The 14,989-nt window shown below is 32.5% G+C and overlaps 1 protein-coding gene across 2 annotated transcripts in view; it reads left to right on the forward strand.

Moving 5' to 3' along the window:
• Positions 1-14,989, forward strand: part of VPS13B (vacuolar protein sorting 13 homolog B) — a 1,012,351-nt gene that overhangs the window by 663,768 nt on the left and 333,594 nt on the right. For both annotated transcript variants that reach the window (XM_051970918.1, XM_051970917.1), the window contains 2 exons: positions 12,350-12,476; positions 14,590-14,733. In XM_051970918.1, coding sequence (XP_051826878.1) covers positions 12,350-12,476; positions 14,590-14,733 — 271 coding nt within the window. The remainder of the gene's footprint in view (positions 1-12,349; positions 12,477-14,589; positions 14,734-14,989) is intronic.

The raw sequence follows: 14,989 nt of genomic DNA on the forward strand, positions 1-14,989 counted from the left end.
AGAGAGAAAATGCTTAATTAGGAATGAATAAATCAACAGATAAATTGAGTGCCCCCAGTACAACTATGGTGAGCCCTGCCTGTTTAATGAGGTGCGTCTCTCTAGAACAAGTCAGATATCCTTCTAAAGGAGATAAATTATTGATCAAAGGACCTTAAAAGGCCTTGAAAATAGTTTAAAATGTAGGAATCATTCTAATTTGGGAAAGCTTTTTTCTATAGAACTTAAAAAATCTCTGGTTTTTTATTTAATTAAGTCCTAAAACCTTCTCTAGTGTTTAAATTTAAATGCACTAGATAATCCCACACTTTTTAAAATAAGTACTGAAAATAGATAATAAGTTAGAGGTCTTTAAAATTATATTGAGGTAATCTTTTCCTTTTATATAAGGTCATTTAGAGAGAGGTCTTTGTGAATTTTCTTTCAGAAGTAGGAGCTCAAGTTCAAGTCAGTGCAGGAACTCTATATGTTTAACATTAAAATGTATCAGTTATAATAGTACCTGGACTATACACAGACTCTGAGTCATGATCCCAATGGGCCTCACAAGTTCAGCAAAACTGGGCTAGGTCACTATTTGAATGTAGGTATGCCAATAAGCATGCCTTTTGGATGTTGTAAAAAGTGTTGCTACTGATTTAGTAGGCTCTGCTTTCTGTTGCAAGAGTATTAGCCAACAATTCTCTCATTTATTTTTTTTCTAAAGAGTGAGAATGTTCAATTATATAGTGATTTCATTCTGCCTACGTAAATTTGTACTGAAATATTACTTGGCTATACTATATAGAGAAGTATACATTAAAAGTTGTTGCTCATGTTGTATCATGTAATTCAAAGGATAATATAGATATGTTTATAAATTAATTCTGTGTTCATGGTCAATCCTTTGGACGCTTCATATGAAAGAAAAATTCTATTTTCTTTAAGTACATTGGGAGATGCTAACTATTACCCTGTTTTCCAGGAATTATTATAGTTTTGGTTTGCTTTGGTTACTTCTCTGACCACCTATTATATCCTATTTTCGCTTTCTTTTTTTTGCTTTTATCTTTGTTTTCTTTCCTTCCTGGTAATTTTAGTTTCTCTCTACTTTGGAAATATCATATTAAAATGTAGTTGGTTATCTGGGTTAAATCCAAAGACATGATTTGATTTTTAAAGAATTTGTATGTCTTGAAAAAGATCAATGTCAAAATGTAAAAGTATTTCTTAGATCATAGAATTACAGATTTAGAATTGGTAGATAACTTAAAGTACATCTAATCCAGTTCAAGATCATAAAAATAGTTTGAGTAGCAAAATTTGAACTGGAAAACAGGTCCTCTGACTAAACAACCAATGTTACCCCAATTAATCTTTGCTTATCTAACTTAACTATCTCATTATTTAGAATCTTAGAGATATAACCCAATAAGTAATTGACTTATTGTAGAATTGTAGACTTAGTGTAGAATTTCTACAATAACTATTTGGAATAAATGTGTTTTTGAATAGTAATTTATTTATCTTTCATACCAAGAAGAATTCTTGGTTCTTAGTTTTTGGTGACTATACATCATAAACTGTTACCTTTATTTTTACTTCTGGCCTTTCTTAACATATGGTTTCTTAAATGTAGTTCTTTAACTATTTTAATGTCTCCAGAAGAGCTGTGGCTAAATATATAACAGATGGCCAAATGAGCCTTAAAGTGAATGTACTAAGAATACAGAAGGATAATCACACCCTTCACAGTCATGCATTTTCATGAACTCATGTGGTGTACACCTGTACTATTGTACTTAGTAGCAGGAGGAGAGATGTAGTAATATAAAAGTGAACATGTTCGTTTTTTTCCTATTTGTGATCTGCTCTACTCATAGTTAACAGAATAGCTTCTGTTAGCATGTATAATTATTTCATTATTATTTGAGACAAATGTTAAGTGCCTCTCAAGTCTTTCATCATCATCAAAAAACATTTATTGAACGCTTCTTTGCACCTGGATTAGCCCAGAGATGTTGTACAAACAGAATTACATAATTTCCCATGACTGGCTATTGTAGACTTTAGAAAACAGTAGACATTCATTAACTTCGTTTCTATTCAGGAATGTTTTTTATGCTACTTTTGTATCTAATATGCACTTTTTACAATAACTTACCATATATATGTATACACATATACACACACACACACACACATAATCTAATTTAGTTGTTCCTAATCTATGTTCCTAAGAAGCTGGGAGTGATTGATCGGGGGTGAAGGGGAGAAGGGAAATTAGGAAGAGGTTTCTTCAAAAAATTCATTGAATGAAATGTTTCATATAATAATAAAGAAATTACATCTTCTATAGGTTGGATAAATAATACATTATTTATGCATAAAAAATTATTGTCCAACCTATGGAAAGTATAATTACTTTATTATTATACTGTATTTATTCAACTTACACATTATTTATTATACAGTATTTATTTAACCTATAGAGGATAGATATTGAACTATTTTATTGATTGCACAAATAGTTTTTCAAAATGTTTTCTTATTCAGATTTTCTTTACAAGATTAGATCACTATCCTACTCCTCCCCATTTATGAAGTTTTATTGAATTTTTTTATCATAGTATTCAGCCCATCACTCACATTTTAAAAATAATTTTCAAAGCATATTTAGTTGTTTGTCAGCCATTTTGCTATTTACTTTTCATTGTTATCTGAATCTATAAAACATTCTTTTAAAAATATTCTAAAAGTCAAAAACTATATCCAGTTATTCCTTAACATTGCAAAGGAAAAAAAAATAAATGCATTATATAAACAATATAAACAATGGTCTATAAGAGGAACAAATTCTCCATAATATAATTGCTTGTTCCCCGCTGCATTCTCCATTTTGTTCTTGGTGTTCTCTTCAATATGAGTCCTGGCCTCCAGGTTCCATGTAGTATTGACTATGATCATAGAAACAGAGAGCACTATTAGTATGAAAGAGGCTGGCAATGCTCTATAAAGGACTTTTACTGCCACTCTAATGGTATTGCTGCCCTCAGGAGTTTCCCCATGACCAGTGATTCAACCATACTCTTCCACTCCACAGCAAGCAGAATTTCAAAACTTTACCCAGCCCAGTGATATAATCAAGATAATCTATCTTAAATGAGGAAAGAAGCTCCACATTGAGACCTGTTTAGTGCTATCTGGAAGAGAAAGGAAGAGACTGTGTAAGAACTCTAAATGGGAAGTTATACATAAACTCAATATTTTAAAACAACCAGAAAGATAATTAAAAAAAAAAAATCTTGTAATAACTTTAAAAAAAGAAAAGAATTTACAGTTAGGTCTCAGATTTGGGGGAAGAATTAAAAGGAGTGATGAGGTCAAGGAATTACTAAACCACCCCCCAAAAAAATTAAAGTATGTTGAAAATAATACTATGGGGATTAGCGTATTTGGGGCTAAAACTCTAGAATAAGATAAATCATTAAATCCCATTAAAGAGAATGGATTGGCCAGAAAGGCTCCCCAGAATATTTAGAAGGCTTTAAGAACAAGGAGGAAGTAAAGCATTCATTTTAAGCTCCTAATAATAATTGACAGCTGCAAAATCTTCAAAGCAGTAAAGAGGGATAAAAGAAAAAGAATGGAGGAATTGGAACTCAAAAATTCAATTATTTAATGTGAATCATTTGAACAAAGACCAAAGTTTGCAAAACTGGCAGTACTCGTGAAATATCCCTAGTCAAAAATAGTTCATCTGGAAAACAAAGCCCAGATTGTGAATTTGAAAATCATTAACTTCCCAGAAAAAAAAAGTATTATGAATGCCATATTTCTTTAAAATTCATAAAAAATCATAAAATTATCCAGTAATTTTGGAATCAGAAGACAAAGTATTGATTGGTAGAATCCCCGAGACCTTAACACAAAGGAAGCCTATATATAAGTCATTAAGAAATGTGATTGTCAAAATCCAGCCCTTTCAGGGAAAAAAAAAAACAAAAGGAAATATTGTAAACATCTGGAAAAATTTCACTTAACAAGAGAACTCCAATCAGAATTAACCAGGATAACATATCAGCAATGAGAAAGTAAGGGAAAGATAAGAATATGATTTGCTTTTTCTAAAAGATAAAATTTTTTGTACTCAATACATCCTTTTTTTTAAATAGCTTTTTATTTACAAGATATATGCATGGGGAATTTTTCATCATTGACAGCTGCAAAACCTTTTTATCCAACTTTCCCCCTCCTTTCCTCCACCCCCTCCCCCAAATGGCAGGTTGACTAATACATGTTAAATATGTTAAAGTATAAATTAAATACAATATAAGTATACATGTTCAAACAGTTATTTTGCTGTACAAAAAGAATCAGACTTTGAAATAGTGTGCAATTAGCCTGTGAAAGAAATAAAAAATGCAGGCAGACAAAAATAGAGTGATTGGGAATTCTATGTAGTGGTTCATAGTCATTTCCCAGAGTTCTTTCGCTGGATGTAGCTGGTTCAATTCATTACTGCTCCATTGGAACTGATTTGGTTCATCTCATCATTGAAGATGGCCACGTCCATCAGAATTGATCATCATATAGTCTTGTTGCTGTATACAATGATCTCCTGGTTCTGCTCATTTCACTTAGCATCAGTTCATGTAAGTCTCTCTAAGCCTCTCTGTATTCATCCTGCTGGTCATTTCTTACCGAACAATAATAATATTCCATAACATTCATATACCCTAACTTACTCAGCCATTCTCCAATTGATGGGCATCTACTCAGTTTCCAGTTTCTGGCCACTACAAAAAGGGTTGCCACAAACATTCTTGCACATACAGGTCTCTTTCCCTTCTTAAAAATCCCTTTGGGATATAAGCCCGGTAGAAACACTGTTGGGTCCAAGGTATGCACAGTTTGACAGCTTTTTGAGCATAGTTCCAAATTGCTCTCCAGAATGGCTGGATGTGTTCACAATTCCACCAACAATGTATGAGTGTCCCAGTTTTCCCCACATCCTCTCCAACGTTCTGCATTATCTTTCCCTGTCATTCTAGCCCATCTGACAGGTGTGTAATGGTATCCCAGAGTTGTCTTAATTTGCATTTCTCTAATTAATAATGACTTGGAGCATCTTTTCATATGGCTAGAATTGTCTGTTCATATCCTTTGACCATTTATCAGTTGGAGAATGGCTTGATTTCTTATACTTTAGAGTCAGTTCTCTATATATTTTGGAAATGAGGCCTTTATCAGAATCTTTGACTGTAAAAATGTTTTCCCAGTTTATTGCTTCTCTTCTAATCTTGTCTGCATTAGTTTTGTTTTGTACTCAATACATCTTACAAATTTATTTCTATCCAATACATCTTATAAAGTTCAACTTAAATCCACAGAGAAATATAATGCATTTTGAGCAGGACTGAGAATTTTTGAGCATTCCTGTTGAGAAAACTAGATCAGGAGTCTACTTAGCTCCAAGTCTAATACTCTATGCTTAGTATTTAATTAATGTCAAATACTTTACTTAAAAAAAAATCTAGAAAAAAAGAAGTTCATTTAAAAATTACAAAATGCTTTAAATATCTGAAAATTAAACCATCCAGACAATTCAGACATAAAATAAAAAAATAGTCTAAACAATTAGAAAGTTAGTTTATCACTAGGCAACACTAATGTAATAAAATGATGATGTTCTTTACATTTAATAATTTGCTATTCCAAACAAATCTTCAAAGGAATATCTTAAGAAATTAATCAATTATAACAAATTTATTTAAAAGAATAAGATATCATGAATATCAAAAGGGGTAATAAAAAGATAGTGGATCAAAATTATCTTGTACTCATTTAAAACTACAAATATACATCAGTATCATTAAATGTGATGAATATAACCTAAACACAAATAATTCTAGCATTTGATTACAAATTGTAGGAAAAAAGCCTTATTTTAGATGAACTACTAGAAAAATGAGAAAGGCTGGTAAAAAAATGGGTTTCGATTTTTATTCTATATTTGAACAATAAATTTCAGATAGTTAAATGATCTAAATGTTTAAAAAAAGCATATCATATAAAAATTAGAGGAGAATAGAAAGTTGTGTCTTTCACAATTATTGACAGGGAATTTTGTAATTGGCCAGGTGACAGATCATAAAAGACAAAATAGCATATCCTAATGATACAAAATTTTTGATAAATAATATCCATGGAGCTCAATTCAGGACTTCATTTGGGGGAGGAGGGGAAAGGGAAGAAAAATCTTTACCATAATTATCTCCATGTCATTCAATATCTAAAGGAAATTGATACAAATTTATGCAATTAAAACCCATTTCCTAATAAGTCAGTCATCAGTGAATATGAGCTGATAGTTTACAAAAGAAACTATATAAACTAATCAGGTTTTTTTGTTCATTTCTGGGAGATGTGATTTAAGGTGGCCATTAATAAGCAGCAGAATATCCAGAGGTCAACAATTAGGATAATAAAGAACCTTGAGGCCATATCTTGTGAGGTTCCATTGAAAGAACTAGACATGTTTGACTTGGAGAAGAGAGTACTGGAAGAACATGAGAGCTATCTTTAAATATTTGAAAGACCTTCTGATAGAGAAGAATTTAGATTTGTTCTATTTGTCCTGAGGATTACAATACTTGGAAATTATGAAGAGGAAAATTTAGGCTTTTGTCAGAAAAAAGGAAAAACTTCCTAACAGAGCTTTCCAAAAGTAGTATAGGGTTCTTCTTTCTTGAAAGTCTTTAAGACTACCTTACTGTGTCATGTGTTGTGATAGGTATTTTTTTTTTTAATACCTGTTAAACAAGATGACTGCTAAGGTCCCTTTCAATGTTCAAATTGTCTGTGAACTAACCCCATTGCTATTTGTGTGTGTGCTCCGGTATGATGGAAAGAAGATCAGGAATATCTAGGATAAGAGAGAGATTTAAAGAACAGTACTGTTGCTAGAGTGCTGTTCCAGTGACATTTTTGTACCTAAAATCAGTATTTCTCATCATCAAAAGTTACTTAAAGGAGCTAGAAATTCATTTGTATGGACATCTTTGTTATTGAGATTGCTAATTCCCTCTATATCTCATAAAAATTGTATTCATTAGCTGTTCTGGCTTAAAAACCATTAAATGATTTCTAAAATATTTCTAAAACATTCATATTGAGCTTTTTATGGAGAGACTAATTATTTAATGATGTTTATTAAACTGCCACAGACACTGGCTTTGTGAAACTGAGAAAGTCAGTTAACAACTTCTCTCAACTTCTGTTTCCTCATCCATAAAATGGGAATGATAATAGGACTCACTTCATAAGGTTGTTGTGAGAATAAAATAAAATAATGTATGTTTTAAATTATTTTCTCTTTTTATGGTTTGCTTTTTTTTTTCTTGTGGCTTTTCCCCATATGACTAATATGGAAATATGTTTAAAATGATAATACATGTATAACCAATATCAGATTACTTGCTGTCTTGAGGAGGTAATGAAGACACAAAAATTGGAACTCAAAGTCTTACAAAAATGGATGTTAAATTATCTTTATATGTAATTGGAAAAATAAAATACTATTAAAATAATAAAAAGAAATTTTAAATTATTAGTGAAATAAGAAAAGGAAAAAAGTGTTTTACAAATCCTAAAAACGTTAGACAAATTAGTTATTGTTATTGTAATTTTTTAATTCAGTAAATGCAAATATTAAGTTGCATGTAGAGCAAATATAATTTCTGCTCAGAATGTGAAACAGTTGTGCAATCTAAGATCTATGTTATTTTTATTTATTTTACTAGCAAGTGGACTACTATTATTTTGTTATTTTCACACATGGACAAGGCTTGAAAATATGGGAGATCAAAATAAAGACCACAGATGTGTTACAGTTTAGAGAATCAAATATGTTATTTTAAAATACATAAAATACTTTTTTTTTAAATTTTCTGAATTATAAAACATCAAAATTCTGAATTTGAAAGGATTATACACAAAGTGTAAAATGTGAAAAATTATTTTGATCACTCATTATTCTTTTTAGACATACATTTAAAAATGTTAGTCACTTCAGTACTTGATCTTGGGACCCAAAAGTACTGTAAATAAAACAATGCAACTTGTCTTTTCTTGATTGTCACAAACTTTTTGTATTCTGGTTCTTGTCATTCAGGATATTAACTCTCCCTTTCAACTTTAAGTCATCCACAGATTTGATAAGTTTGCTGGGCTCAACTGAGTAATCAGTCAAAATGCTGAACAAAGCATCAGCATGACTAGAACTGTGTGGCACTCCATTTGGGACAGATGTTGTCTAAATGACTGTGAAGGTGATTCAAATTGGCTGAATAATAGGACAATTTTGAATCCTATTATTCAGCCAATTTGAATCACCTTCACAGTCATTTAGACAACATCTGTCTATTTTTTCATTGAAATATCACAAAATATTTTTGTCAAATGCCCTGCATTTCAGGGCAATATATCTATGGCACATCCATCAGTCAGTCCTTTAGTTTCCCTGCAATAATGATACAGAAGATAATGGTAATTATCACAAGTGAGAATGACAGTCCCTTATAAATGTAGTACTTATTTAAGACAGTAAGTCATTCAACAAATGTTTTGTTAAATTCTTACTATGTGATAGATGCTGTGCTAACCATTAGGATTACAGGGAAAAAAAAGGTGAAAACAGTCTCTGCCATAGGGAGCTTACATTCCAATATGGGAGATATCATATAAATAAACACATACAAGATATATACAGTGTAATTGGAAGATTGTCTCAGAAAAGAAGACTAATAACTCAGGGGACCAAGAAATCCCTCCTACAGAATGTTGCATTTAAGTAGAGTTTTAAAGGAATACAAGTTCGGTAAGAGTTGGGAGTGAAAAAGATGAAATGTCACCTGCAAGTAATATCATGAAGACAAATGTAGCTGGATCATAGACAATACAGAGGACAGAAAAGCCTCAGAAGACTGGAAAGTTGGAAAGGACCAGGTCATAACTTTATCCTTGGAGGTAATAGAAAGATATTGAAGTATATTAAGTAGGAGAGTGACATGATTAGACCAATGCTTAGGAAAATCAGGTTTTTAGATAAGTGAAGGCTGAATTGGGAGAGATTTGAAGCATAAACACTAAAAGAAAGCTATTGCAATAGTTAGGCAAGCAATAATTTGGACATGAACCAGAATACTGTTTCGTGAATAGATAGAAGAAGAAAAACATGAGATATACAAAGGTAGAAGTGATGACTGGATATGTAAGTAGAGCAAGGAATCATTGATGATATCATAATTGCGAGTGAAGGGTGATTAGAAGAATGATGATGCACTCAGTAGAAAAAGTAAACTTTGCAATACAGGAGGGTTTAGAAGGAAAAATAATGAGGCTTTGAGCATTATGTTAGATGCTCTACCTACAGAATATCTAAACCCTCCACTCCTATAATGTAGAAGCTGCTAAATCTTGTGTTATTCTGGCTGTAGATCCATGATATTTCAGTCACTACTTTCTGGCTGGTTATGATATGTTTCCTCTTGAACCTTGAGAGCTCTGCAGTTTGGATATAATAATCACACAAGTTTTTCTTTTTGGGATCTATTTTAGGGCATGATCAGTGGATTCCTTTAATTTCTATTTTACCTTCTTTATCTAGGATATTGTGGCAGTTTTTCTACATAATTTCTTGAAATAGGATGTTGAGGTTCTTTTATTGACCATGATTCTAGATTATCCAGTAATTCTTAAATTGTCTTTCCTGGATCTCCTCTGGAAAAAAAAAATCAATTTTTTTTTCAGTGACTAACATTTTCTTCTAAATTTTTTTTCTATTCTATTCTTTTGATTTTATTTTATTGTGCTATAATATTTTCATGAAGTTAATAACTTGTACTTACACAATTCTAATTTTTAAGGAAATATTTCAGTGAGTCTTTGTACCTCTTTTTCCATTTGACCACCTGCTTTTTAAGGAGTTCTCTTCAATAGATTTTTATGCCTCCTTTACCATTTGACTAATTCTGTTTTATTTTTTGTTTTGGTTTTTGTTTTGTTTTGCTGAGGCAACTGGGGTTAAGTAACTTGCCCAGGATCACACAGCTAGGAAGTGTTAAGCGTCTGAGACCAGATTTGAACTCAGGTCCTCGTGACTTAAAGGCTGGTGCCCTATCCACTATACGCAACTAGTTGCCCCAGCTAATTCTGTTTTTAAGACATTATATTTGTGTGTGTGTGTGTGTGTGTGTGTGTGTGTGTGTGTGTGTGTATGTGTGTGCGTGCGCACATGTGCCTTTTTACCAAGTTGACTCTATTTTCATAATTTTCTTATATCACTCTCAGTTCCTTTTCAGATTTTCCTTCTATATCTCTTTTTTTTTTAATTAATTTTTTTTATCATAGCTTTTTATTTACAAGTTATATGCATGGGTAATTTTACAGCATTGACAATTGCCAAACTTTTTGTTCCAGTTTTTCCCCTCCTTCCCCTCACCCCCTCCCTCAGATGGCAGGTTGATCAATACATGTTAAATATGTTAAAATATAAATTAAATACAAAATTAGTATACATGTCCAAACAGTTATTTTGCTGTACAAAAAGAATCGAACTTTGAAATAGTGTACAATTAGCCTGTGAAGGAAATAAAAAATGCACAAGAATAGAGGGATTGGGAATTCTATGTAGTGGTTCATAGCCATCTCCCAGAATTCTTTCGCTGGGTGTAGCTGGTTCAATTCTTTATTGCTCTATTGGAAATGATTTGGTTCATCTCATTGCTGAAGAGGGCCACGTCCATCAGAATTGATCATCATATAGTATTGTTGTTGAAGTGTATAATGGTCTCCTGGTCCTGCTCTCCTTCTATATCTCTTAATTGATTTTTTAAAATCCTTTTTGAGCTCTTCCGGTAATTTTGGGGGAAGGGGATTGAGCTTGTGGCTGTAATTCACATTTTTCTTTGAGACTTTGCATGTAGCTCTTTGACTTCATGTCTTGGTCCTCTCTATCGCCATTACAATTTTCTGTGGTCAGTTTCTTTTATTTATTATTTTTTTAATTGTTTGCTCAATTTTTTTTTTTTTTTTACTTTTAACTTTATGATAAAGTTGGACTCTGCTTCTAGAATAGAGGGATAGACTTCTGCTCTTGGTTGTTGCTGTTTTTTAGAGCTAGTTCTGTAGGCTTTCAGTGCTTCCAAACTGAATAGGTATCTAAGTATTATCTAAGTAGGTAAGGCTGTTGCTGTCCCAGTCTGTGCTCTCATCTTTACCCAGGAAGAAGCCATGTTCCCCTGTACCTATTAGTACTGGTATTCCTTCTTTCCTTGAGACTCTGATCAAGTACCCTGCTCTCTGGCCTCTATAATTACCACTGCTCCCCTCTATCTTAGAACTAGTAGTAGAATGATTTCTACTCTCTCTCTGAGCAATTTCAAGCACTGCTATTCACCCTGAAATCACAATCAGGATCCCTGCTTCCCTGGGGGCCACGAGTGCTATTGCTCCTTTTGGCACTGGGACTAACACACAGAACTATGTATGAATAATGCTGCAGTATCCTGAAACCAATGTCAGCAAAGAGTCTCCTGTAATCTCCTTCCAACCAGTCATCCAGCTCCCGGCACCACCTAGGATCTGAGAGCTCCCAAACAACTATTGCTGGTGCAGCTATCTCCAAGGCTCACAGTTGAGCCTATGGTGTGGACTGAGACTGCAGTCTCCAAGCTTGACCACCCTGATAGAGATAGAACTTTCTTGCCAACTTTCTAAGTTGTAATTGTTTCAGCTGATCTTTTTGTTGGTTTTGCCTCTCTGGAATTAGGTTCGAGGGAATATTTTTTAGTTGTTTGAAGAGAAATCTGGGATAGCTTGGTCTCTATCCCATCATCATGACTTCACCCTCTTACGTGTTTTAATTTTTTTTTACCATGTTTTAATCTTAAACTGTATATGACTACCCTAATGCTTAGCACATTATTTTATGTAATTAATTGTTTGCATTATAATAAAGGGCATGTTGAATTCATTATCTTAAAGTGAATTTTCTTATAGGCAGTATAATAAAGGTATAGGAGACTTGCAATTAGAAAATCCATGTTCAAATTCTGGCTCCCACACTTATCAGTTTTGTGATTCAGCAAGTCACTCAATTCTATGAAGTTCAATTATATTTGTTTCTCTGTCTGAAATATGGAAGTATATCTGTTCTACTACAGTAAAGAAGGATTGATTTTACAACAATGGCTATATATATATGCATGTGTGTAAATAAATATACTGTTAATTGTTTGTTTAGCTTTAATGAAAATTAACTGCAGAAAAATGTTAAGGACATTAATTACACTTACTTTTGTTTCAGTATACAGAGACATCAGGAAAGGAGAGCAATTTTAACTCCAATTTTGACTGATTTTACTGTCCGAATAACTGGAGCACCCGCAATCATTTTCACCAAAATCATTTCACCAGAAAACTTGCATACAGAGGTTAGTATACAATTTAAAATTAGATGATACTAAGTTAAGGAGCATAGAAAGTCAGTTGGCATGATGGATAGATTGCTGGGCCTAGAGTCAAAAAGACTCATGTCTGTGATTTCAAATCTAGTCTTAGATTATTTCCTAGTTGTGTAACCCTGGTCAAGCCACTTAAGCCTGTTTGTCTCAGTTTTCTCATCTGTAAACTAAGCTGAAAAAGGAAATGGTAAAGATAATTCCAGTATTTTTGCCAAGAAAACTGACAAAAACTAGTCATAGTCAGAAATGACTAAAGAATTACTAAATAACAACTTGTCAAAAATTATAATCTGCATGTCATTTAATCTTTTATATATGTTTGTTCACCATTTACATATTGTTCCCCCCACATATAAGAACATATAAGACATAATTGTCTTATGGGTAGAGACTTTTTTGATTTATGTCTTAGCTTATCTTTGGTACTTAGTGAAATGTGAGGCTAGTAGACATTTAGTAAGTGAATATTAAATTTAATGGAATTGCAAATGTTTATTGACTATATCACAGATTATTTGTATTATAAGTGAAATTTGTTATATAAAAATATTTATAAAACATTTTACACAATGAAAACTATTAACACTGTTTTCTTCAAAGCATTTTCACATACATAATCTATTCTTATCTTTATTCATACTTCTTTGAGAAAGAGTAGACAGCATCATTATGCCCATTTTTGTAGATGAGAAAACAGAAGCACAGGAAGGCTCAATCTCTTGACACATGACTTTATTTACCAAGGCAGGAATAATGCTCATATCTAATAAGTTCTGGGGTATTATTTCTTGCTGTTGCAGTAATCTCTTCGTAGTCTGTTGAAACCGTTAGTGTGAGTTTCCTTTTTATCGGATTCCATAAATTCAATTCATGAATCATTTGTTGAAGGCTTATTATGCATAAGACAGTAAACTGATTAATGAAGTAAAATGACAAAAGTTAAGTTATCTATATCTGGAAGAAGCTTAAATTCTGTTGGAAAATTATGGCATAAAAAATAAGAGAGCAAAGAGGTACAAAAAGTAATCAAACCAGTTCTAGGAATATTTGAGGAGTGAAAAAGCACAAAAAAATTGAGGAGGGGAGAATCCAGGAAGCCTTGGCAAAGGAAATTATAATTGCATAAGTTCAATTACACTGAACGTTTTATACTCTCATACCCCTCTTTTAATTTAAGTATTTATGCATTAAGTGATTGCTATGTGCAAAACACTGTGAAAGATGCTGAAGACTTACAGATGAAAAATTATTCCGTTCCTAAAAGAACTTACAATCTCATAAGAAATTATGACATATGTTAGTTCTGTATGTGGTAGAATACAATCAGAGGAGAGAAAAGATCAATATAAAATGTCCACAAAATTTGGGCCCATCATAATATCCTTGAATACAATCACTTGAAAAACACTAAACCATCTGCTAGATCTGCAGACAACTGAACGTTATCCACTTAAAGTTTCTGACAAGAAGCACTGCTTGGGTTTATTAAGGGGGAGTTGCTGAACTTTTTGTTCTTCATCTCTGTTTTCCATCTCAGCATTGTTTTCCAACAGTGAATGGTCAAAAGCTCAGTTATGTTGTGTTGCACCAATTAAGTAGTAGACCACCTAGTATTGCCCAAGGTCTTAGCAACTTAAAGGAGAAATGAAATTAATTAGCCTCGCTATCCTTGGCTTCAACACAGCATTTCATTATAAATCATAAGGAATCTTTTCTTTGAAGGAAAATTTGCTACAGAATCCCATTCTGTTTCCTGAGCAATAAGATGAAAAATAAAGTAATAGTAGTTTCAAATATGAAAAAGCAGAAAGAGACTTTGTATATGAAAGTCATTTCTTATTGGTTGATTATATATTATCTACATTTTAGCCAGTATTTCAGGATTTCTCCCTTCCTATGATGTGTAAATGACACTCTTCTGCACTTAATAAAGAAATTGTAGTCTCAGTTCACTTTTCATCAAGCTAATAAATGACAGATAAGAAGTAATGATAATCTTGTTATCTAGCAACGTAAGTTATCTGGCATGTCTATTTTATCTGGTATGTCTATTTTATCTGGTATTTGACTTCTTCTCCCATAGGAGATTTTAGTGTGTGGCCATTCCTTGGAAGTGAACATAACCACAAGTCTGGATTTCTTCCTAAGTGTGGCTCAAGTTCAGCTCCTCCATCAGCTAATAGTAGTAAATATGGTTGGACTGGAACCATCAAACAAGACCACAGAGGTAACCACTATTACCTGATTTGTGTTGTACTGTCATCATTTGTGCCAGACATTTGGGAAGCTATAATTAAAATAAGTGCCAATTGGTTATTCTGCATTTTAGCTTCATTTGAAATGTGCTCATAAATCATTCTGGGATTGAGGTTCTCATTTGTGAAAATTGTTTGGCCTATTGTCTTATTGCTTAAAATTCACCTTTGGAAAATTGCTGTGGCCCAACCTTAAGAAAAGCCTGTTTTTAAAATATAATTTTGTTA

This window comes from Antechinus flavipes, chromosome 1 (genome assembly GCF_016432865.1).
Source record: "Antechinus flavipes isolate AdamAnt ecotype Samford, QLD, Australia chromosome 1, AdamAnt_v2, whole genome shotgun sequence".
Lineage (NCBI taxonomy): Eukaryota > Metazoa > Chordata > Mammalia > Dasyuromorphia > Dasyuridae > Antechinus > Antechinus flavipes.